This window comes from Phyllobates terribilis, unplaced genomic scaffold, assembly GCF_046119375.1.
Source record: "Phyllobates terribilis strain yellow unplaced genomic scaffold, ASM4611937v1 Scaffold_3__8_contigs__length_932513732, whole genome shotgun sequence".
NCBI classification, from domain to species: domain Eukaryota; kingdom Metazoa; phylum Chordata; class Amphibia; order Anura; family Dendrobatidae; genus Phyllobates; species Phyllobates terribilis.
In genome coordinates, this window is record NW_027362763.1 from 321542699 (window position 1) to 321568119 (window position 25421).

The 25421-nt window shown below is 42.7% G+C and overlaps 1 protein-coding gene across 1 annotated transcript in view; it reads left to right on the top strand.

Annotated features, from left to right (window-relative positions):
* Positions 1 to 25421, top strand: part of LOC141259319 (probable cation-transporting ATPase 13A4) — a 279585-nt gene that overhangs the window by 81480 nt on the left and 172684 nt on the right. Inside the window, exons 2-7 of the mRNA XM_073675074.1 lie at positions 656 to 829; positions 920 to 1066; positions 4080 to 4150; positions 4494 to 4574; positions 4970 to 5039; positions 8165 to 8299. Of these exons, the coding sequence (XP_073531175.1) occupies positions 656 to 829; positions 920 to 1066; positions 4080 to 4150; positions 4494 to 4574; positions 4970 to 5039; positions 8165 to 8299 (678 nt within the window). The remainder of the gene's footprint in view (positions 1 to 655; positions 830 to 919; positions 1067 to 4079; positions 4151 to 4493; positions 4575 to 4969; positions 5040 to 8164; positions 8300 to 25421) is intronic.

Below are 25421 nucleotides of genomic sequence, written 5' to 3' on the forward strand. Positions count from 1 at the left end.
CAATTGGTATTGATCTTTGGGCCCTGGTGATACAGGAGGTTATTGAAAGTGCATTGGTGGTTTTGGGGCACTCACGAGCCTAAGATTTCAAGGCTGTTCGTGGTTGGCGGGGGGTGGGGTTCTTCGAGTTGGTACTGAATTTTCGGTGGAAGGAATTGGAAATAATTCCAGGTCGTTTTAAATTAAGTGGGGGGTGATCTGGCTGTCGGTTTTGGGCTCTGGACGGGGTTCTAGCCCGGGAGCTTTTAGTTGGTTAGTCTTTCACGGACTGTGGAAGTTTGGTGCCCTTGAGCTGGTGGTGCACGGCTGATGGTAACATGGCGGTTGATTTCTTCTAGTCTATTTCAAAGCCAGATCTATTAGCTCCAAGAACCCTCCCTTCATATTTATATATTTACTTTATTGAGATTTTGATTGTTATTGTTTGTGTGTTAATAAATTGGCCGCTGTGGCCAAAATTTATCCAACGAACAACAGGTTGTAGCGTTTTTATTTTGGGGTTCGGGTCCTCGGGTAAAGCGGGAGAAGGTAAGCCATCAGGTAAGAAACCATAATGGCCGTACCAGGTCATGTGTGCACAAGACCTTACAGTTATATGGTAATTGCTTCTATTATTACCATATTTATTTCTTACAGTTTTGAGTCTTGTTTTTAGGAACTTTTTGGCTACAGACTGAGTATTCCGTGGATTATTCTGTGTGTGATTGGTTATTGTATATCTGGTGGGATTCTTCTGCTCCTCTTTTATTGGAAGCCTGAATGGAGCATCTGGGCAAACTGTGTCCCTTCGTCTTTGGAAAAAGCCAATGTGGTTTTACTAAGATCAACTGTAAGTAATAGTATCTTTTTCATGAAAGCAGATCTTTTGTAGTATGTGTATATAATGGTTTAATTATCAATTTTATACCACTACATATAGGATGAAAGAAAGAAATACACCAGGAAGAAGGTTCGTTGGTTAAGCCTGGATGCATTTGCACAATCATTGGAGAGTGGGTTGCAATGTTCTGTCATCTCTGATCAAAATTCAGTTTTAAACAAAGCTATAAGAAGGCCTGATCTCAAAGTAAGTGAGGGTAAAGAAGAATTGATTTGTTTTCTAAAGAATTTACAGTACAGACCAAAAGTTTGGACACACCTTCTCATTTAAAGATTTTTCAGTATTTTCATGACTTTGGAAATTGTACATTCACACTGAAGGCATCAAAACTATGAATTAACACATGTGGAATTATATACCTAACAAAAAAGTGTGAAACAACTGAAAATATGTCTTATATTCTAGGTTCTTCAAAGTAGCCACCTTTTGCTTTGATGACTGCTTTGCCCACTCTTGGCATTCTCTTGATGAGCTTCAAGAGGTAGTCACCGGAAATGGTTTTCACTTCACAGGTGTGCCCTGTCAGGTTTAATAAGTGGGATTTCTTGCCTTATAAATGGGGTTGGGACCATCAGTTGTGTTGTGCAGAAGTCTGGTGGATACACAGCTGATAATCCTACTGAATAGATTGTTAGAATTTGTATTATGGCAAGAAAAAAGCAGCCAAGTAAAGAAAAACGAGTGGCCATCATTACTTTAAGAAATGAAGGTCAGTCAGTCTGAAAAATTGGGCAAACTTTGAAAGTGTCCCCAAGTGCAGTTGCAAAAACCATCAAGCGCTTCAAAGAAACTGGCTCACATGAGGACCGCCCCAGGAAAGGAAGACCAAAAGTCACCTCTGCTTCTGAGGATAAGTTTTTCCGAGTCACCAGCCTCAGAAATCGCAGGCTAACAGCAGCTCAGATTAGAGACCAGGTCAATGCCACACAGAGTTCTAGCAGCAGACACCTCTCTTCAACAACTGTTAAGAGGAGACTTTGTGCAGCAGGCCTTCATGGTAAAATAGCTGCTAGGAAACCACTGCTAAGGACAGGCAACAAGCAGAAGAGACTTGTTTGGGCTAAAGAACACAAGGAATGGACATTAGACCAGTGGAAATCTGTGCTTTGGTCTGATGAGTCCAAATTTGAGATCTTTGGTTCCAACCACCGTGTCTTTGTGCGACGCAGAAAAGGTTAAAGGATGGACTCTACATGCCTGGTTCCCACCGTGAAGCATGGAGGAGGTGTGATGGTGTGGGGGTGCTTTGCTGGTGACACTGTTGGGGATTTATTCAAAATTGAAGGCATACTGAACCAGAATGGCTACCACAGCATCTTGCAGCGGTATGCTATTCCATCCGGTTTGCGTTTAGTTGGACCATCATTTATTTTTCAACAGGACAATGACCCCAAACACACCTCCAGGCTGTGTAAGGGCTATTTGACCAAGAAGGAGAGTGGTAGGGTGCTACGCCAGATGACCTGGCCTCCACAGTCACCAGACCTGAACCCAATCGAGATGGTTTGGGGTGAGCTGGACCGCAGAGTGAAGGCAAAAGGGCCAACAATTGCTAAGCATCTCTGGGAACTCCTTCAAGATTGTTGGAAGACCATTTCCGGTGACTACCTCTTGAAGCTCATCAAGAGAATGCCAAGAGTGTGCAAAGCAGTCATCAAAGCAAAAGGTGGCTACTTTGAAGAACCTAGAATATAAGACATATTTTCAGTTGTTTCACACTTTTTTGTTAAGTATGTAATTCCACATGTGTTAATTCATAGTTTTGATGTCTTCAGTGTGAATGTACAATTTTGATAGTCATGAAAATACAGAAAAATCTTTAAATGAGAAGGTGTGTCCAAACTTTTGGTCTGTACTGTATATTGATTGCTTCCATAATATTTCATCGATTAAATGAATATTCCTGTCTCATATATTAATAGCATATTACTGCTCCACACTCATCAGTGCAATGATCTGCAATAATTCATTTGTTCTCCAGAGTCTGTCCTAGGAAAATATCACAGCATGCTCGATTTGCATCCAATATTCGGATCACACTTGGCCATGCAAGTCAATGGGTCCATGGAAAAAAAAAAATTGGACTGCACTCAGATGACATCCGAATGCAGTCTGATTTTCACAGACTGACAGAATGGAGGAATTTATTCTTTACGTTTTCTTATCAGAGTGTGATCAGAGTGTGATTAGCATAATCGGCCCGATTCTCTAGGTTGAGGGAAAATACGATGGTGTGACCCTAACTATTGGCAGAGCGGAATATACTGCTGCCAGATTAATTTGGCAGCAGCTTTAATGTGAGAACAAAAGGATTGGATGTGTGAATTCAATACTTATCTTCCCCAGCATCATCTGCTGTGGTGGGGTACGAGGTCCCCATGTTCATCGGTTGGCAGGTTTAGCTGATGTTAGACTAATGTGTGTGGGTCTTAACTTAAGTGACATCTGAAGTCCACAGAATTGCATACAGCTCAATCTATTGTTTCACAGTGAATCTCCATAGCTAATATTACTACTTAAGCTATGAAAATCTCCAAATAATGTAGAACTGATTCATACTTTTCCTGAAGGAATAACAGAGAAATACCACAACATGGAGTTCTAAATAAAGATGCTCCAAAATTGTTATCTCATGAGGACCAGCAGATATTATTTTTGCATGGGCTGAGCTTGAAATGAAAGGGGCTGAGATTATAAAGAATGATTAAGAATACACTAGGATAATATGACTTATTTGGGGGTTGACAGGATGGATTAAAGAGAATCTGTCACTCAGTCTGGTGTCCTTATGATGGAAAGGCTCTTGTAGTCAAAGGACAGAAATAGAAGCAAATCCAACAGGATCAGGAATAGGACTTTAGGACAAAGTGAATCATTGGGACATGCAGTGTTCACTTCACACAAAGTCTAGACACTGGTTTGTGGCCAATGTCAGGAAGAAGAGCCGGTGTGTGCTACAACTAGGAATAGAAAGTAATGTAAAAAGAAGATATGAAATTCAATAGAAATGGGTGGCACACTGTGTCATTAGACAGGACAGCCCACCGGGAATCTGTTGGGTAGGACTAATTGTCCGACAAGTTACTTTTACTTTTAATATTTTTGCCTACTTCTCAATTAAGTTTGGGCTCAAAACTGTCCTCAGTAATGGATGGTGTCAAATCCAAAAATTCAAAGTATAACACATTCAATTTTACAGGTTAAATTCATCAGAGTCCAGAAAATTCGATATGTATGGAATTTCAGTCAAAAGATGTTCCAAAACATCGGGTGAGTTCTAAGGTCTTTACATTTATTGTGAGGTAGCCTTAATAGTATCTTTACAACTAGGGGGACAGTACCAAAAAATGTAATCACCAGTATATATGCACATTGTAATTGAACATTTGACCAGCTGACATGTTACCGATGAAGTCAAAGAAAAATTATAAATATTAACTCCATTGTTTCATTGGAGAAAAATAAAACCAATATGCCATCCAAAGTAAGCAGTGAAGATGGAAAATATGAATGGTACAATGTGGTAAAATTATGGATTAGAAAATTTCAGTTATGTCGTTGCTTACCTGGACAACTTTATCAATCGTTATATGTGTGGTTTCACTTATTTCAGCACTTTGGAGGATGACCATTCTTGCTTTAGCATACACTCTAACTATACATCTGGCTTATTAGAAGAGGAGCAAGCCATAAGGTAATCTTTATAAAGCATCCAAAATGCGTTGAATAAAATAGGATTACATGATGGAAAGTTTAAAAAGGAAAATAAACTTTATATTGGGGTAATTATGTAATAGAGAAAACTATACAACAAACACAAAGTGCAATTTGAAATGCATCATTGCCAGAATGAATGTTGTAACCCGCTAACAATCAGAGCTAAGATTAGAAGCATGCTTCTGAAGGGATGGCATAGTAATAGAAGATGATAGGCACAGTCGTATTATAAATGCCACATGGTACAATAAGTGAGGGGTCTGGTGTTTGGATGCATTAGAACCTTGAAAATTCAAGTGGCATCTAAATATACTTTTAGTTACAATTATATCTATAATCATTCTTATTTTATTTTTTGCCAAATTATTTTAGGAGATTAGTGTGTGGGCAAAACACCATCGAAGTTGAAGTTGTACCGCTTTGGAAACTCTTCATTTTTAAGGTATATTTATTTGTTTCTTTTTCCTAAACTATAATGTAAATTATTTGCTCATTCTTAAACATCATTAAACGGAGGCCATAAAAATGATATAATTCTGCACCAATAATGACTTACTGTACCATCTGAGCCGGTTTCTGCGTCGGTGCCCCACCGTTGTTGTGGGTGATACTTGACAGCATCAATCCTATATTATTCCAGAGACTTGTGACTCTGGCCAGTCTAGAAACTACGAGGCTAATCTGGTTAGTTTGGGGTTTTAGCAGCTGTCAGCACTGGGTGGGTTGTTACTATATAAACCCCTGAGTGCAGTTACCACAGTTGTCAGTCAATGTCAGACTTTACCTGTGTGCTGTGCAGCTTGTGTTTCTTCCTGACTTATCCTGTTTCTTGACCTCGGCTTGATTTTTGACTACCTGCAAGCTTTATGATTTTGTCAATGATAAGACCTCTTGGCTTTGACCCTGCTTGGCGACCATTCCTACCTCTGGTTTGCACTTCTAAAACTCCACACACTTGTGTTTTGACACAATTGAGGTTGTTTATTGAACTTTATACATCTGTGATTTGGCACTTCACTGTATGTGTTATGCATGTTTGCACGGTTATAAGCTGCTGACGGTCAGATCAGAAGACCCTAAGGTTGTGGAGAACTTCTGGTTTTGGTCCACATAATTGTTTTTTGAGATTATTAAGAATTGATTTTAATGTATATCTATTGAATGTTATATTATATACTAATCTGCTGCTCTATTCTGATTATTGATAGTGGTTATCCCCTATAGCTTTATATTCTTCACCGTGTTGCTCCACATTTAAAAAATGGGAATTTTCCCAATAGGCTTTGAGAAAGAGCACTGTTTGTGCTCAAAATGCATTGCCATGTGTTTCCCTGCTCCCCACTGTTTCTATACGGATTTTTAATCATTTTGGAATAAAATAATTTTTTATGGAATTTCTCTACCAGAAGCTGGACTCTTTTTCTAATTCATTCGAATCCAGAAGCATTTCACTGGGAAGTTTAGTCAATAGTGAGTATTTTCATGGAAATAAAACTATTTTGCTGCATTACAGGAGCTTCTGGGATGTGTTGGTTGGTCAACCAGATTTTTGATTGTTAGAGAACAAACAACAGAATAATTAAGAAACATAAGGATGTAGTTACACTGGCAGGTTATCAGAAATTATCATTGCTAGGTTGGCTGATTTCTGATGATCCACTGTCTTATCAGGCTGCCAATCCACCAACGAATGAGAAATGCTTGTTTGTTGGATAAAATGATTTAAAAATCATTGTTCTCGGAAGCACCTTATCCTGTGTAAACAAGACTTAGGCTGCAGAGAACAATGACTGTCTATATGTATAGAAAGATCATATTAACAATTGTTCTGTACACATAGAAGTGCAGTTGGCCTGACTAAGTTGGCTATTAAATGATCAATGACCATTGATTAGCTTTCATGTAGACGATTTGCAGTCATTTATGGTCACTGTCAGCTATTGTTAATGTACTCTAACTCTGAACTATAAAAATTGAGAATTAATACAATATGTAAAAAGAATGCATTCACAAATTAACAATATACAGTACAGACCAAAAGTTTGGACACACCTTCTCATTTAAAGATTTTTCTGTATTTTCATGACTATGAAAATTGTACATTCACACTGAAGGCATCAAAACTATGAATTAACACATGTGGAATTATATACTTAACAAAAAAGTGTGAAACAACTGAAAATATGTCTTATATTCTAGGTTCTTCAAAGTAGCCACCTTTTGCTTTGATGACTGCTTTGCCCACTCTTGGCATTCTCTTGATGAGCTTCAAGAGGTAGTCACCGGAAATGGTTTTCACTTCACAGGTGTGCCCTGTCAGGTTTAATAAGTGGGATTTCTTGCCTTATAAATGGGGTTGGGACCATCAATTGTGTTGTGCAGAAGTCTGGTGCATACACAGCTGATAGTCCTACTGAATAGACTGTTAGAATTTGTATTATGTAAAAAAAAGCAGCTAAGTAAAGAAAAACGAGTGGCCATCATTACTTTAAGAAATGAAGGTCAGTCAGTGCGAAAAATTGGGCAAACTTTGAAAGTGTCCCTAAGTGCAGTTGCAAAAACCATCAAGCACTACAAAGAAACTGGCTCACATGAGGACCGCCCCAGGAAAGGAAGACCAAGAGTCACCTCTGCTTCTGAGGATAAGTTTATCCGAGTCACCAGCCTCAGAAATCGCAGGTTAACAGCAGCTCAGATTAGAGACCAGGTCAATGCCACACAGAGTTCTAGCAGCAGACACATCTCTTCAACAACTGTTAAGAGGAGACTTTGTGCAGCAGGCCTTCATGGTAAAATAGCTGCTAGGAAACCACTGCTAAGGACAGGCAACAAGCAGAAGAGACTTATATAATATATATAATTCCACATGTGTTAATTCATAGTTTTGATGCCTTCAGTGTGAATGTACAATTTTCATTGTCATGAAAATACAGAAAAATCTTTAAATGAGAAGGTGTGTCCAAACTTTTGGTCTGCACTGTATGTATGCCACATTTCTATTCAATATTAATATGTTATTAAAGCCATATTCGCACATTCAATATTTGATCAGTGGTGCAGGATTTTCTATTATACTTTTCCTCTGATTGTTCCACTCCTGGTTTTTGCTTACAAATAAGTTATGTAAAATACTGACCAAATTCTGGACGTGTGTACACGGTCTTAAGGTGATTTAAAAAAAATATCTCCTTCAATATGCATTATTAGGGCATATGTATGTTCTCAGCTGAAGACAACCCTGTATCAGCCAATGCAGAGATCTGCTAACAAACAGCAGCTCTCCCTCTCCATAGATATTCATTATTTGTATAGCTGACATGAAATGATAGTTTTTTTATGCAGTAGAAGCTGCACGGCATTAATATAGGTCCTGAACCCTCTCGTCAAAACCAGCAGTTTGCCAGAGGTATAAGAAGCTAAATATAAAACAATAGGTTGATTTCTTCGGTGACTTCCATTTGAAAGGGAGTTATTTTCAAAAGTCAACCCTTTAGGTACTAAGGAACCCAGTAGTCAATAAGTTTATTCTTCATCAGCAGTAATTTAACATATTGTTTTTTTACACAGGTGGTAGATTTATTATATATGTACCAGTTTGCTGCTATTATCCTGATGCTGGTAGAAGGATATCTGGGTTACGGCTTTGCCATTCTTGTGCTGTGTATCTTTAACATAGCATTATCACTGTTTGAGCATCGAAAGGTAAAATAATAAAATACTTTTCTCTATCCACAGTTATGTCTTGGACAACTTTGCACAATTTTTTTAGCATCACTACAAAACTGTCTTTAACAATTTCTTTTTATTACCATTTTGATGTTGTAGAGTTTGCATATGTAGGATGAGGTGTTCTCCAGCAGTTCCCCTGCTTCCATACTAAATAAATTCCAACTGTTGCTACAGTAGCACACAAAGGGCCCGATTAATTTACACTGGCGTTTTGTATGCCAGTCTTAATGAAGGCACCATTGGTGTAAGAGTCACCTTCAAATTAATTTGGCGTATCTTCCAACTGCTGTTCTGCTGCTCAATCAATCAGAAATATTACTTCAGTCATGGACTAGACTACACATCTTGCATAACTTATGTCACTAACATAGCGTAAAATTTGGTTAATTGGGGTAAAAATGTCAGGAGTTGCAAAGTTATTGCGCAAAAAAATTGCACGAATCAAGCTCAAAGTGTCTTGATTATTGTTACTTTAAAAAGAACCTGTCGTAAGGTCCAAAGTGGCCAGTTTTTATTCTTATTTTATTATATTATTATTTTCTTTTGCTTCAATTCCACCATAGGCTTCCAAAGAGTTTTTATGGTCTTTACAGGGGGGCGTAACTCATAAGATTCTCTGGGGTGTGTATTTAGGCTGCTCTACATTATTACCCTGTGAACAACATCCTCTTGGTAAACACCATAAAATGTTCACAGAATGAAAAGGCTCATATCTCTGGAACCGTATGACGAATTTTAAAAAAGAAAAAACAAAACAAACAAAACAGAATACTCAGGGAAGCAGCAGAAACAAAATAAGAGCAAAAACTGCCATCTTTGACCTGGTGACAGATCCTCTTTAAAAGGTGCAATATGTTTAAAGAGTAACCATCATTTAAATCTTTTTTACATATATTGATAGTGGAGATAAGAACTTTTGTAATAAATCTTATTACGTAAGGCTATGTGCTCACGATGCAGAAATGCCTCGGATTTTTCCTGAGCGTTTCTGCATCTCCCTGGCAGAAAAAATGCATGCGGATTGTACATGCGGATTGTACATGCGGATTGTACATGCATTTTCTCTGCCAGGGACAAGCATTTGTCAAGCGTTTTAAGCATGCGATTTTGCATGCTTTTGTCAAGTGCTTTTCCAAGCGATTTTAGCATCACTTGGAAAAGTGCTTGAAAGTTGGTCACACTATATAAATCCATGCAACTGACATGGATTTATATTGTGTGATGAACATAATGTTAAAAAAAAAAGAATTAGAACGTAAAAAATAAAAAATAACCTTATACTCACCTTTTGATGGCCCCGCTCTGCTCCCGGCGTCGCTGCCGGCTCCGTGTTGGGTACTGGTAATGTAAAAGGACCCTCCATGACGTCAGTGGTCATGTGACAGGTCACGTGACCGCCAACGTTATTTTTAATTTTAATTCTTTTTTTACTTACAGGTACTATTGTCCCCAGGTCTAGACGAGAGTCTCCTCTTCTCCAGACCCGGGTACCATCCGCGCATTAATCGCATAAGATCCGCATAACTACATCTTATGCGATCCAATGCAAGTCAATGGCGGCTATTTCGCAACGAAATCGCACTAGAAATTACACTAGAATTGGTCTTGCAGCGGGTTTTACCGCAATGCGAATTTGCAGCGGAAATTTCCGCATGATGCGCATAGCACATGCGGATTTGCATTGCAGTAAATGGCAGACCTATTACAAGCGATTTTAATACGTTTTCGCTGCGAAAATACGCCGCAAAAACGCATTAAAATCGCTTTGTATGCACATAGCCTAAAAATGACTATTTCTATTCCTGAACTGATGATTAACTCTCAATACACTGATAAAATCTGTCTTAAGTGAATATGTCTTTTCAGCTCACTGAGGGATAACATTAATTTCTACTCATAAATAGTGTTGAGCCACCCCCGTAGTGTTCGAGTTCGGTTCGGTTCGTCGAACACCCGTGTGTTCGCCGAACTGTTCGTCGAACTGTTCGTCGAACACCTTCGAACACCGTTAAAACCAATGGCAGGCAAACAAAAACACATAGAAACACATAGAAAACACCTTCAAAGGTGTCCAAAAGCTGACAAACTGCTCAGAAGACACAACTAACACATGGAAAAGTGACAAGTACATATAGTCATGCGAAAAGAAAAGAGGTGGAGGAGTAAAAGGAGGGGGAGACACAGATATAGGCATGTCATGCCCTTCTAAAATCCAAAAAGTGAGAAGCCGACACGTTCAGTCCGCTCCTGCCCGTGCCACCTCCGCGTCGCCGGGTTTGTGCCAGAGCCGCGGTGAACCCTGACGGCCAGCCCCCCTCTCCCAATACTGGTGCCTGTCCGCTGGTGGGTCGAGCGAGCCCCCCTGTGGTGGAGGCAGCTCTAAGCTTTTTAATTTAAATTGTCTCTCTAATTTGAATGAATACACTTTAAATCCATTTACAAGGATCTATTGGAGGGCAAGTCTCATGCCAGCAGCCGCGTAATTCCAGCTCCAGTAGCGTCCACTAAAGCTGCTGCAGTTGAAAAGCTTTTATAAGGATCGAGCTCGGCTGTCCACCGCAAGGCATCCTACTGCCAGTCCCAGCCCCTATGCCTTGGGGTGCCTCCTGATGCTCTTCACTGAGTATCCCGTGGTCCCGAAGCATTTCCTTTGAAAAAATTAAGTGTCCAAACTACAGGTGGTGTAGCTTGCTTAACAGCCGGGATAATCCGCTGACTAGCAGACACTGCTACTAGGCACAAAGTATTTCCTGGGCTAGATGCAGTTAAAAATTTGTAATTAGATACTCTCGTTGGATGCTGAGAAAGCATTCCATAGAGTCTCCTGGCACGCCATATATGATTCTCTTAAAAAGCTTGGGGTAGGGGTCTAGGGGACCCTTTTATAGCCAAAATCAAGGCCCTGTATCGCAATACGTCACCTAGGCTGAAGATAAATGGAACTGTAGCACCCTGAGGGCTCGGTTGCTACAGAGGTATTGCACCTCACCCAGAGGTGTGATATCTCACTCTCAGGTAAGGATGTAGTGTGGATCAGGACCCAACACCTGCATGCATTACACCACATTGCCGTGGGGCAGGGCGACCAATATGCCCCTGAGATGGGCACGACAGTCCCTGTCCCTGGCTGGAGTGGGGGGAGGGAACACTGAGGAAGGGGAACCCTGTAGTGCAGGAGCAGGGAGGAAGCAGTTCCTGGGTGCATTGAGAAGGGAGTATAAAAGGTGGGCACCATCTTAGTTCAGTGCAGAGAAGTCTGAGCAGAAGTGGCAGGGAGCAGGGGCTCTGCATGAGCTCTGCTCCGGAGGCGGGCCTAGTAACAGAGGCCCAGGCCTGGAAGAGGGAGAAGGAAGGAAGAGGAGCGGAGAAGGCTCCAGGAACGAGGAACGAAGGGATCCCAGGGGTGCGGACGGGCGAGTCGCCACCGCACGCCCGAATCCACCTGCGTGGAGGGGTCAGGCCAAAGGGGGAGACCGGTCCCCGAAACTAGTGGAGGCAGGAAACGACCCTCAGCTAGAAACAGGAGGCTGTGACATTTTATGTGGCGCAGCCCCTCGCTACACCCGCTAGGAAGGCACCACATAGGGTCAGGGAAACTGGCGCCAAGTTTACCAAGAGGAGGCCCGAGGCAGCCGGACAGAAGGGTTGGTAAGAAAGGCCAGACAAAGGACACACAAAGGGGGTCCTGTGAAGCGCTCCAAAGTTATCTGGGAGTTGTCTGAGCCCCTCACCTGGTGAGCACAGTACGACGTGGGCAGCCGTTACCTGCAGACGTGGTCTGGATAATAAGAACTGTGAGTAAAGGCCCTGGACTGCATCACTGGCTCCGTGTCGTTACTGCTGCTGCCCTGCACCATCACCCCCATCCTCCGCATACACTGCCCTGAGGCTATACTCCTCCCGTGGGGAGTTATGCTACGCTCTGCTGCACCCACAACACCAGCCTCAGCGGTCTGCCCTGGAGCGGTGGTTCACTCTGACCGCAATCCACGGGTGGCGTAGTCGGACATTTAAACATCAAAACCACATAAATAGTTCCGCCACTGGTTTGACCGCCCTAAGCCACGGAACCGGGTCGCCGCCACGGAGACTACAGCCACCAGCATCCACCAAAAAGGGTCCAGCTCCGGGTGTCCCAAAGCCCAGGGGGCGCGTCAGAATATTTTCATCACCTTTCACAATCACCAATGGGACAAGGCAGGGATGTTCTCTGTCCCCTCTCTTATACATCCTAGTGACGGAGCACCTGCTCTCATCAATTCGCCATAACCCCAATATTAGGTGGATTGAGGTGGGAGGCACCGAGTACAAGTGCTCTCTATTTGCTGATGATGTCCTAGTATATATCACTCAATCACATATATCCATCCATGCTGTTATGGCTGAAATAGATCACTTTGTTACATGGTCAAATTTTAAAATCAATGCAGCGAAGTCTGAGGCCCTCGATGTCTCCCTCCCCAAATCCATATAGGATTCCATCCAGTCCAACTTTCCCTTTGCCTGGCCCTCACAGGGTATCAAATACTTAGGAATTCCTATTCATAGAGACCTCTCCCATCTATGTTATCTTAATTTTGGGCCCTTTATTGAACAACTCCATACAGACCACGGTTGGCAAGTTAGAACTGTAAGATTCACTACGTGAACCACTGGTGTTTTGTGGAAAAGCACATGTACACTGTGTTCCAAATTATTATGCAAAAAGTGTTTAGGAGTGATAAGGGAAGAATTTGTTTGTCAGTTAAACTCATTGATGGTGATGTGTGTCAGGGCTCTTTATATCACTGTAAGCAATTGCAGACACCTGTGCTAATTAGTTTGGCAGGTGTGTCCAATGAACGGCAAGACTACTTAAGAAGGCTGTCTCACATTATTAAGCAGCCTACATTTTCTGCCAAAATGGGAAAGAAAAAGGATGTGTCGGCTGCTGAGAAGCAACAAATTGTGGAGTGTTTAGGTCAAGGCATGACTACAATCAACATTGTGCGATGATCAGGATGAAGTGTCTTGGCAATCAAGAAGTATGTAGCTGATTCACAGTACACACGTGTGCGTGCTGATAAGGGCAAATTGAGGACTCTTTCCTACAGGCAATTACGTCAGGTTGAAAGAGCAGCGGCAAAAAAGCCTTGTCATAGCAGCAGACAAGTTTTTGAAGCTGCTGGTGCCTCTAACGTCCCCCAAACAACAAGATGCAGGGTCCTTCAGAGGTTTGCAGCTGTGCATATGCCATCCTGTCGACCTCCTCTATCCACTTCACACAAGCAGAAACGGCTCCAGTGGGCCAAACATTACATGAAGACTGATTTCAAAACTGTTTTGTTCACGGATGAGTGCCGTGCAGCGCTCGATGGTCCAGATGGATGGAGTGGAGGATGGCTGGTTGATGGACACCCCACGCAAACACGGCTACAGCGCCAACAAGGAGGAGGTGGAGTAATGTTTTGGGCTGGAATCATGGGGAGAGAGATTGTTGGCCCCTTTAGGATCCCTGAAGGTGCTAAAGATGAACTCCATAATGTATGTGGATTTTCTCAAACAGCACTTCCTGCCATGGTTCAAGAAGAAGAACCGTGTATTTCACAGCAAGATCATTTTTCTGCATGATAATGCACCATCTCATGCTGCACATAAAACATCTGCATCTCTGGCTGATATGAGCATAAAAGGGGACAAACTTATGGTGTGACCCCCATGCTCCCCTGACCTCTACCCCATTCAGAACCTTTGGAGCATCATTAAAAGGAGTGTCTATGATGGCGGGAGGCAGTTCACATCTAAGCAACAGCTCTGGGAGGGTATTCTGTCCTCATGCAAAACAATTGAAGCAGAAACCATCCAAAACCTGACAAATTCAATGGACGAGAGAGTTCAGAAGCTCCTTTCGAACAAGGGGTCCTATGTGAAAATGTAACATCACCTAGAATAAAGTTTTGAGTTGAAAACTGTTTGATTTCAGTTTCTAACAACCTGCTAATGCTTATAATTTCAAAAATGACCATTTTTTTGGTCTTTATTAAAATGAAAAGGTTGATCGAAAAGTTTGGGGGATCTAAGAGTGTGGCAACCCAGTAGTCATGATTACTTCGAATTCTGACAATATGAGGGTCATGCTGCAGGTAGTGCAGCAAGAAGGCACTTATGTGTCTTGCGCATCTCGGAGCCCCAAAATTATTTTCCGGGCTAGATGCAGCTAAAAATTATTATTAATTTTAAATCTGGTGAAGCTTTAGTATAGATGGCCTAATAGGATCAGTGCTGCACACTGCTACAAAGCCCAAATTATTTTCCAGTCAAGATACAGATAAACATGATTAGTAATTTTAAATCTGGTGGAGCTTATTATAGATGACCTAATAGAATCAGTGCTGCACACTGCTACAAAGCCCAAATTATTTTCCAGCCAAGATACAGATAAACATGATTAGTAATTTGAAAGCTTAAAACGGTTGGTAGGGTGATTTTAACCAATCATCAAGCTTTTACTCTCCCCAGGATGACACAGGGGTAGAAAAGTCGTTTCGGATCCATGATTTGTTCATCTTTATGAACGTGAGTCTGTCTACATTATCAGTGGAGAGCCGGTGCGCTTATCTATCAGCACACCACCAGCAGCGCTGAACACACGTTCAGACAGAACGCTGGCTGCGGGGCATGACAAGATCTCCAAGGCGTAAGTGGCTAGCTCCGGCCATTTATCCAGATTGGAAGCCCAAAAAGAGCAAGGTTCCAGTGACACAGTCATGGCTTCAATGTTTACTTGGAGATACTCCTGTACCATCGTCTCTAGGCGTTGACTATGTGTCAGACTTCTTGTCTCCTGTGGCCTTGCAAAGGATGGGCTAAAAAAGTGGTGAAATGATTCCGCAAAATTGATGTTACCAGCAGATACTGTGGTTCTGTTACGGTTTGAGTGCTGAACACTTGACGGTCCCACGGTTGGCAAGTTGGAACTGTGAGATTCACTACGTGCACCACTGGTATTTTGTGGAAAAGCACATGTAAGATTCTACAACAGTCTCTGCTGATACTCCTGCATGCGTGCATCCCTTTCTATGGCAGGAATAATTTCTGCAAATTTACTTTTGTACCGGGGATCTAACAGTGTGGCAACCCAGTAGTCAGGATTATTTCTAATTCTCACAATTCGAGGGTCATGTTGCAGGTAGTGCAGCAAGAAGGCACTCATGTGTGTTGCGCATCCAGGAGCACCAAGTCCCTGTTGTGTTGGTGGTGAGGTAACAATCATGCTTCCTTCCTCTGTCCTCTCCCCCCAACCTCGCACAACAGAAATGTGATCAAGGTCTCCCTCATCTGATGAGTCTTCCATCAGTTCGTCCTCCACTTCTTCCTGGGCTCCTGCACCTTCCTCACTAGTTTGGCTGCTACCATGCGCCCTGGTAAAACCATCTCCCCCACCCTCACATGCCTGCCACCTTGGTGCTGCCGACCATCTGGACCTTGCAGATGTTAGCCCTTCCGCATACAACTCCTCCTCCTCTACTTCCTCCACCTCCTCTTGTGCCACCACCTGACTCCGAATTCTGTTTAACATGTGCTCCAGCATGTAAATCACCGGAATAGTCATGCTGATAATGACATGGTCAGCACTAAACATCTTCGTCGCCATTTCAAAACTGTGCAGAAGGGTTCATAGGTCCCTGATCTGAGACCACTCCTCCAGCGTGATTTGCCCCACCTCTGGAACTCGTTGGCCCAGGCTATACGTCAGAACGTATTGCACCAGGGCTTGTCGGTGCTGCCACAGTCGCTGCAACATGTGTAGAGTTGAATTCCACCGGGTAGGCACATCGCATTATAGCCGGTGAAGTGGCAGGCCCAACGACTTCTGTAGAGATGTAAGTCGCTGAGCTGCGGGATGCGAACGGCGGAAGTGAGCACACAGTGACCGTGCCCTCTGCAGAAGGACATCTAGTCTGGGATAGTGGGCTAAAAATTGCTGGACAACCAGGTTCAATACGTGAGCCATACAAGGCACGTGTGTGACATTGCCCCGGCGAAGGGCCGCACCCAGGTTTGCAGCATTGTCGCACACGGCCTTCCCTGGTTTCAGGTCCAGTGGAGACAACCATTCATGAAATTGGTTCTCCAGAGCTGACCACAACTCCTCAGCTGTGTGACTCACATTTCCCAGACATTTCAATGTAAAAACCGCCTGATGACGTTGAGCCCTACTGCCAGCATAGTAAGGAGGTGTGCAGGATCCCTTCTGCGCAGTTAGAAAGCTTGTGGCATGACCAGACAGGCTTTGGGTGCAGGTGGAAGACCGAGAGGAGGTTGAGGAGGCAGAAGCAGTGGAGGAACTTTGACATAAAGAAGATTGACGCACAACTCGTGGGGACGGCAAGACTTGGACAGCAGCCCCTTGTCCTGCTGTCACCATAGTTACCCAGTGCCCAGTCAGCGACATGTAACGCCCCTGTCCATGCCTACTCGTCCAAGTGTCTGTGGTGAAATGCACCCTGTCACACACAGAGTTTCTCAAAGAAGCGGTGATGTTGTGTGCGACATGCTGGTGGAGCGCAGGCACACCTTTCTTTGAGAAGTAGTGCCGACTGGGCATCTGGTACTGGGGCACTGCGACGGACATAAGGTCTCGAAAATCCTCTGTGTCCACCAGGCGGAAAGGCAGCATTTCTGTAGCCAAGAGCTTGCAGATGGTGAAATTCAACCTCTTAGCTTTCTCATGGCTAGGAGGAAATGGTCTTTTACTTGTCCACTTCTGAGGAACCGAGGGCTGGCTATTGTGCTTAGACGGGGTTGATAAGGGTGTCCCCGGCAAACTGCCGATCTGTGAGGAAGATGCAGGCGGACATGTTAGGTTGCCTTGATCCAAAGGTGGTGCTATCGATGTCGGACAGCGCTCAACACCAGCTGGTGTTACCACCTCCAAAGAAAATGATGACCTGCCAATCACGCTGGCTGTTGCGGGTAAAGAGGTGGCAGGTCTGCGCCCCAAAACAGGTGTGACTGCTGTCCCCCCAGTCACAGAGGATGAAGAGGCCGCGGATGCACAAGATATGGCAGACGGTGGTTGGCCCGGCCGGCTAGGCCGCATTGTAGTACACTGAGCTTCCCACTGCAACTTATGCTTCATGTCCATGTGCCGGTTCATGCATGAAGTACTCAAACTATGTATTTTTTGGCCTCTACTTAGCTTTTGCTGACAAATGTTACAGATAACACGAGTTGGGTCATCTTTATCGATCTGAAAAAATGCCCAGGCTATGCAAGGCTTAGCACCCATGCGACCTGAAGAGCCACCACGACTTGTGGTGAGAGGCAGAGTTGTGTTTGAGGATGCAGTTGTTGACGTGCTTCCAGTACTACATCTCTGTCCAGGAAGGCGCAACCTGACCTCATCGTCACTAGCATCTTCCTCCACCTCCTCTGCTGACCTCATCTCTTGGCTGACTGTGGGTTGACAGTAAGTGGGATCTCCAACCTCATCATCATCACCCTGTGCGTTATCACACCCGTCGTCCTCAGAGCCAACCTGTTCCTGCCCTGACAAAAAACTAAAGTTGTCTCTCCAATCAGGTATTTGAGTCTTATCATCGTCTTCCTCATTGTCTCCACCAACAGGAGTTACAGTTTGGGAATGAGGGTCTACATTATGGTCAGAACCTTCTGCGTCTGGTCCTGGATCCGACTCATAAAGATTCTGGGCATCAGTGCAGATCATTTCCTCGTCTGGATTCACAGAAGCGCTGGAGTCGACCTCTGATTCCCAGGCTATAGTATGAGTAAACAGCTCTGCAGACTCAACCATCTGTTCTACCTCATACTCAGATGGGCAGCTGGAGATTTGGGAGCTGTGAGGAAGCAAGTGCGATTGGGGTGACACCTTTGAGGACTGGAGTATTTGTGATGTTGAAGTTGATGTGGAGGAGAGCCCACTTAAAGGAGCACTTGATATCCGTTGAAGCACCTGCTGTTTTTGTGCCTCATCTGGAATTTGTAGCGATTGGCATGGCCGTAAGAAAGGGATCTTATCACATTGTCCGCTAAAAGAAGTAGACATTTTAGTTTGGCTGGAAGATGGTCTTTCTTCTGCAGATGTTACTGTTGCGTTAACACCTACCCCACGGACACAAACTTTTTTCCCCTTCCCAACACGCCTATTCCCCTTTCCACCAGCAGCAGGCCTTTTTCCACTCATTTTGGTGGTTAACTAATTCACAACTCTGGAGTTGTTTGCACAAAAAAACAATGGATGGGAACCGAGCAGAGCTGAGTGGCCAAACTGCGGTATTAGGCCAAAACTATTGGCTGGGTTAGATGCAGAAAAAGATTATATTCAATTTGCAACCTGATGGAGGTCAGTATAGATGGACTAATAGAACAAGTCCCACACACAGCTAGAAGCCCAATATTTTTTCAGAGGTAGATGCAGAAATTTTTTTTATTCAGTTTGCAACCTGATGGAGGTCTGTATAGATGGATTAATAGAACAAGTCCCACACACAGCTACAAGCCCAATATTTTTTCAGAGGTAGATGCAGAAAAAAAATATATTCAGTTTGCTACCTGATGGAGGTCAGTATAGATGGACTAATAGAGAAAGTCCCACACACTGCTAGAAGGCCAAATATTTTTTCAGAGCTAGATGCAGACAAAAAATTATTTTTAATTTGCAACCTGATGGAGGTCAGTATAGGTGGACTAATAGAACAAGTCCCACACACTGCTAGAAGGCCAAATATTTTTTCAGAGCTAGTTGCAGAAAAAAATTATATTCAGTTTGCAACCTTATGGAGGTCTGTATAGATGGATTAATAGAACAAGTCCCACACACAGCTAGAAGCCCAAATATTTTTTCAGAGGTAGATGCAGATAAAAATTATTTTTAATTTGCAACCTGATGGAGGTCAGTATAGATGGACTAATAGAGAAAGTCCCACACACTGCTAGAAGGCCAAATATTTTTTCAGAGCTAGATGCAGATAAAAATTATTTTTAATTTGCAACCTGATGGAGGTCAGTATAGATGGACTAATAGAGAAAGTCCCACACACTGCTAGAAGGCCAAATATTTTTTCAGAGCTAGATGCAGATAAAAATTATATTCAATTTGCAGCCTGATGGAGGTCAGTATAGATGGACTAATAGAGAAAGTCCCACACACTGCTAGAAGGCCAAATATTTTTTCAGAGCTAGATGCAGATAAAAATTATATTCAATTTGCAACCTGATGGAGGTCAGTATAGATGGACTAATAGAACAAGTCCCACACACAGCTAGAAGCCCAAATATTTTTTCAGAGGTACTGTAGATGCAGATAAAAATTATTTTTAATTTGCAACCTGATGGAGGTCAGTATAGATGGACTAATAGAGAAAGTCCCACACACTGCTAGAAGGCCAAATATTTTTTCAGAGCTAGATGCAGAAAAAAATTATATTCAGTTTGCAACCTGATGGAGGTCAGTATAGATGGACTAATAGAGAAATTCCCACACACTGCTAGAAGGCCACATATTTTTTCAGAGGTAGATGAAGAAAAAAATATATTCAGTTTGCAACCTGATGGAGGTCTGTATAGATGGATTAATAGAACAAGTCCCACACACAGCTAGAAGCCCAATATTTTTTCAGAGGTAGATGCAGAAAAAAATATATTCAGTTTGCAACCTGATGGAGGTCAGTATAGATGGACTAATACAACAAGTCCCACACACAGCTAGAAGCCCAATATTTTTTCAGAGGTAGATGCAGAAAAAAATATATTCAGTTTGCAACCTGATGGAGGTCTGTATAGATGGATTAATAGAACAAGTTCCACACACAGCTAGAAGCCCAATATTTTTTCAGAGGTAGATGCAGAAAAAAATATATTCAGTTTGCAACCTGATGGCGGTCTGTATAGATGGACTAATACAAGTCCCACACACAGCTAGAAGCCCAATATTTTTTCAGAGCTAGATGCAGAAAAAAATTATATTCAATTTGCAACCTGATAGAGGTCAGTATAGATGGACTAATAGAATGATGCTATGCCCAAAAGATTTTACTTCACTAGGTGCAGTAAAAAAATTGGTATTCTATACACAGGTGGTATATCTTGCAACACAGATAGGCTACTCCACTGACTAACACACTCTGCAATAGGCCAAAAAGGATTAGCTTTGCTATATTCAGCCAAATGCTGTGAAAAAAACTTGCACAGCACTGGCACAGACCTCCCTGGCAAAAACTGATAGGAACTGATGTAACCTAGTCCTGAAAAGGACTCCAATTACAATTAGACTTTACTCCCACAATCTATCTATTTAAGAGCACAGACCTGCCTGATAAAAGTCGTAGGAAATGCTGTAACCTAGTCCTTAAAAGGACTGCAATCACAACTATTCCCTACTCCCAAGCTATCTGTAGATTTGTGCGAAAATTGGCTTGAAATTAACAAGGTATAGCGCACACAGCAACAGCGGTGCCGTCTAACACGCAGCTGCAGCAGTGAGAAAATGGTGGCGACGGGGAAAATGGCTTGGTCTTATAGGGCAAGGACATGTGACATACACTGCCAATGACACATGCCCTTGCTTGTGTGAAAAAAAGCACTTCGCTCCGTGTGTGCGCTGCTGATAGGCTGACAGACTGCACCTCCCCACTGTAAATGTGGGAAAGAGAAAAAAAAAATGGAGATCTTCATTGTTCCTGCAGAGATCCATCCCCTGCCCCTCCCCCCACCCCGCTGTACACTCAAACTGCGTATTAACATTAATTTTCATCATTACTGAGAAAAAATCCAGTTATGATTTTGGTGCACGAACAGTTATCGAACATAACCTCGAACAGCCGAATTTTTCTCAAATTGTTCGTGCTCGCCGAACGGCTCGAACACCGCCCAAAACAGCTCGAATTTGAGATTGGCGAACAGTTCGAGTAGAACTACGCTCATCTCTACTCATAAAAGACTATGGAGAGGGCAACGAGGAGAGAGTCAAAGGCAGACACAGACATAATGCAGCAAGTTCTACTGAAATGATAGTTGCACTTTAAGGCCATGTCCACGAGTTCATTTTTTGGTCAGTATTTTACATCAGTATATGTAAGCCAAAATCAGGAGTGAAACAGTCAGTGGAAAAGTATAATAGAAACACGTCACCTCTTCTGTTTGTTCACTCACTCCTAGTTTTGGCTGAAAAATACTGATGTAAAATATTGACTGAATACCGAACATGTGAACGTCGCCTAATTGTTTTAAAATTCTAATAGGGATAGTTATTGAATATTGCAGAATAAACCAAACCGAATGATCACAACAATTTATACAATCTCCTTGGTCAGGGCTCTATACCTCGCATATCCTCACACGACACAATAATTTCAGTCCCCGTTACATCAGGTTTCAGTACCTTGTAAAGACAATACAGTACTCTGCCTCTTCAACCCAAACGGTGCCCTCAGGGGCCCTTGCATTTCCTTTCTTACCAATTTTTGTGCCTCAAGAGTTCTTCCTGCCATATGTGTTAGAACCCTCCTGTTTGTTTTTTCCATCTTGTGTTTTGCAGACATGTGACCATCTGCCTTTATATTCCAGCTCCGCCTTTTTGGTTGTGCTGGACTTCAGTGTTTTTTGACTGAGTTGCTAGCCAGGTGCTTCTGTGCGTATCTCTGTCAGTTCGCTTGGTCCTTCTGGGACCTCTAGTACCTTTTTGTCAGTTTATCATTTTGTGTTCTGCAACAACTTTCTCTGTTCAGGAGGTGTCCCATTTTTGTTCCAGTCCTTAGTTCTTTTAGGGAACCCTTCCCTTTATTCTATAGGTCTTCGTTCAGACTAGCCTAGGACTAAGGCGAGTCCATTCACTAGGAACATGCAGCCGGCTATATTGCAGGGATTCAGCTTAGTCTTACTGTAGGGAAATCTTTCCCCTTCTTTCCTTAGTACTTGTTGCAGATCATAACAGTAAGTCCAGCCATAAAATATTTTTACGGGGATCAGTATGGCTTCTGTCCAGTATTTGGCTCGACGCTTGCAGGGGTTGACTCTGGAGGTGGCCAAGCTCCAGCAACACGTGAGTAGCTTTTCCGGAGCGCATTTTGTGGAACCCAAGGTAGGACTGACGGATGTTTTTAATGGTAAACAGCAAGATTTTTTTTCCTTTAAAACTGCTTGTTTGTTATATTTTCGTTTGAGACCAAGGTCCTCTGGGAATGAATCACAGCGCATTGGTTTTATTATGTCACTTTTGCACAATGAACCACAAGAGTGGGCCTATTCTCTTCAACCTAATGATCCAAGCTTGAGGCCGGTAGAAGAGTTTTTTTCTGCTATAGGTCTATTATATGATGATCCTGATCGAATCTCATCTGCTGAGTCAGAACTCAGGCGTTTGAATCAGGGGTCAGATGATGTTGAGATTTATTGCACACACTTTAGAAGGTGGGCTTCTGAAGTCAGATGCAATGATCCTGCTCTGAAATGTCTATTTCTTGCTGGTCTGAGTGAAAGGGTTAAGGATTTGCTAATTGCATTTCCCGCACCTGAGACTCTGCAGGAAGCCATGCAATTAGCTGTTCGTGTGGATAGGAGGCTGAGATCTAGGCTGAATGAGGTAAAGACTCCTGTAATGCCAGGTCCCAGTCCCCATAAATTCTGCTCAGACGGCGGAGAACCGATGGAGGTTGGGGTGATGTCGCTCCGCTCTCAGGAAAGAGACCGGAGGTTCGCCAAGGAGTTGTGTCTTTATTGTGGTAAAGCTGACCATTTGATTAAGTATTGTGAACTTCGTTTAAGTAAAGAAAAAAAAAGGTCAGGTACTCCCGTGTAGCTTGTTTACGCTCTGCAGGAGTATTTCTTTCAGGGAGTACTACTTTTCAGGAAAATTTGATTGAATTTCAGGTATTTGTGGATTGTGGTTCAACACTTAATGTGATTGATAAAGGGTTTTTGGAAAAACTTAAATTGAAATCCAAACCTTTGTCATCACCTATTTCTGTGATTGCAATTGATAACACTCCCTTGAAATGTATTACTCACAAGGTTGCTGCATTTCCCCTCACTATCAATGGACTTCACCAAGAAATTTTGGACTTGGTTGTATTAGATAATTTACCCTCTCCGGTCGCTCTAGAATTGCCTTGGTTAAAACGCACAATCGTTTGCTGGACTGGTCTACTAATATGATAAAGTTATGGAGTCCTAAACGCTATGATAAATGTTGTAATGGTCCATTGCGGTTGTGGGAAAAGGGGAATTACCTGTACCTATTCAAGATTTTTGGAGGGTTTTTCGGAGGAGGAGTCGCAAGTTTAACCTCCTCATAGGGATTATGATTGCGCCATTGAGTTTATTCCAGGAGCTACTCTTCCCAAGAGTCGCTTGTTTAATCTAACTATCCCTGAAAGAAAGGCCTTGGAGGAGTACATACAGACTAGCCTGGCTGCTGGTCACATTAGACCTTCTAAGTCGCCTGTGGCAGTTGGATTTTTCTTTGTTAAAAAAAAGGACGGGGGTTTGCGTCCATGTCTGGATTTTCGTGAAATTAATAAGATTACCGTACGCAATTCCTACCCATTGCCGTTAATTCCTGACTTGTTTAACCAGTTAGTGGGGGCCAAGTGGTTCTCTAAGATTGATCTCCAGGGGGCATACAATTTATTACGAGTGAAGGAGGGTGATGAATAGAAAACTGCTTTTAACACTCCGGTAGGTCATTTTGAGAATCTGGTGATGGCTTTTGGTCTTACCAATGCACCTGCATTTTTTTCAGAACCTTATTAATGACATCCTGAGACCTTTGATTGGTAAGAATGTGGTTGTGTATTTGGATGACATTTTGATTTATTCGCCAGATCTGGAGTCACATTGGCAGAGCGTACGTGAGGTATTGCAGTTATTGAGTGATAATTCACTCTTTGCTAAGCTGGAGAAATGCGAGTTCGCTGTGCAGAAAATTAGTTTTTTGGGCTACATTGTCTCCAGCGAGGGCTTTGAGATGGACCCGGTGAAGGTTCAGGCTGTGCAGGAATGGCCTAGGCCTATTGGTTTGAAATCTATACAGAGATTTTTGGGTTTTGCCAGTTATTAAAGGAAATTCATTAAGAATTTTTCTGTGATGGTTAAGCCTCTAACCGAGGCGTAATTTTTTGAAAGGTGCTAGATTTCCTATTCAGGTTTTCACAGATCTTAAGAATTTGTTCTATCTGGATGCTGCCAAGCGCTTGAATGCCCGTTAAGCTAGGTGGGCACTTTTTTTTCTCGGTTTCATTTTTCTGTTACCTATATCCCTGGTACTAAGAATGTTAAAGCCGATGCTTTATCTCACAGCTTCTCTCCTGTGGCCGGTGCTGAGGAGGAGGAGAGCATTTTACAGAAAGGAGTGGTGGTGGCGGCATTGGACTCCGTTTTGGAGAATGGGATTCTAAAAGCTCAAGATGATGCTCCATCTAACACTCCCCATGGGATGTTGTTCGTGCCTAGAACCTTTAGGAGAGACTTGTTTGTGGAGTGTCATGAGTCTCGGTTGGCCGGTCATCCAGGAATTTCTGAGACTAAGAGACTTATCAAACATACCAAAATGTTAATGTCTGCTCACCACCTCCTGGAGCGCACGGATCCTGCTGTGCGGCAAGTTTTCAGAACTTAGAAAGGAATAAGTCCAGCGCTATAAGTCCATTAAAAATCCATTCTTCATTTATTTCTTAAGTTCATATGGTACAGAATCCATTAAGTCACAGTCCAGACATTAAAAACATAGGCATTTCGACGCAAAGCAGTGCGTCTAAATCATTGACATGGATCTGATGGCAGACTGAACATTTTAAACTAGTTCACCATTCAGTCCCCACTCACCAGATCCGGCCACTAGATGGGAACACCTTTGCAGAGAAACCTGGCAGGGGATTAACCCCTTACAGACTGAAAACACACATTACATCAAATATGCATATCTCTATTCATAGTGGTAATTCAGATCCTGCCTGATATTGATACCATGTGGTACCCTAGTGTTTAGCTGGTAGATCCACCAGGTTTCCCGGCTTATTAGTGTTCTTTTGATATCACCACCCCTGGATGGGATTTTAACCCTTTCTATGCCTGACACTTCAAAAGAAGACACATCACC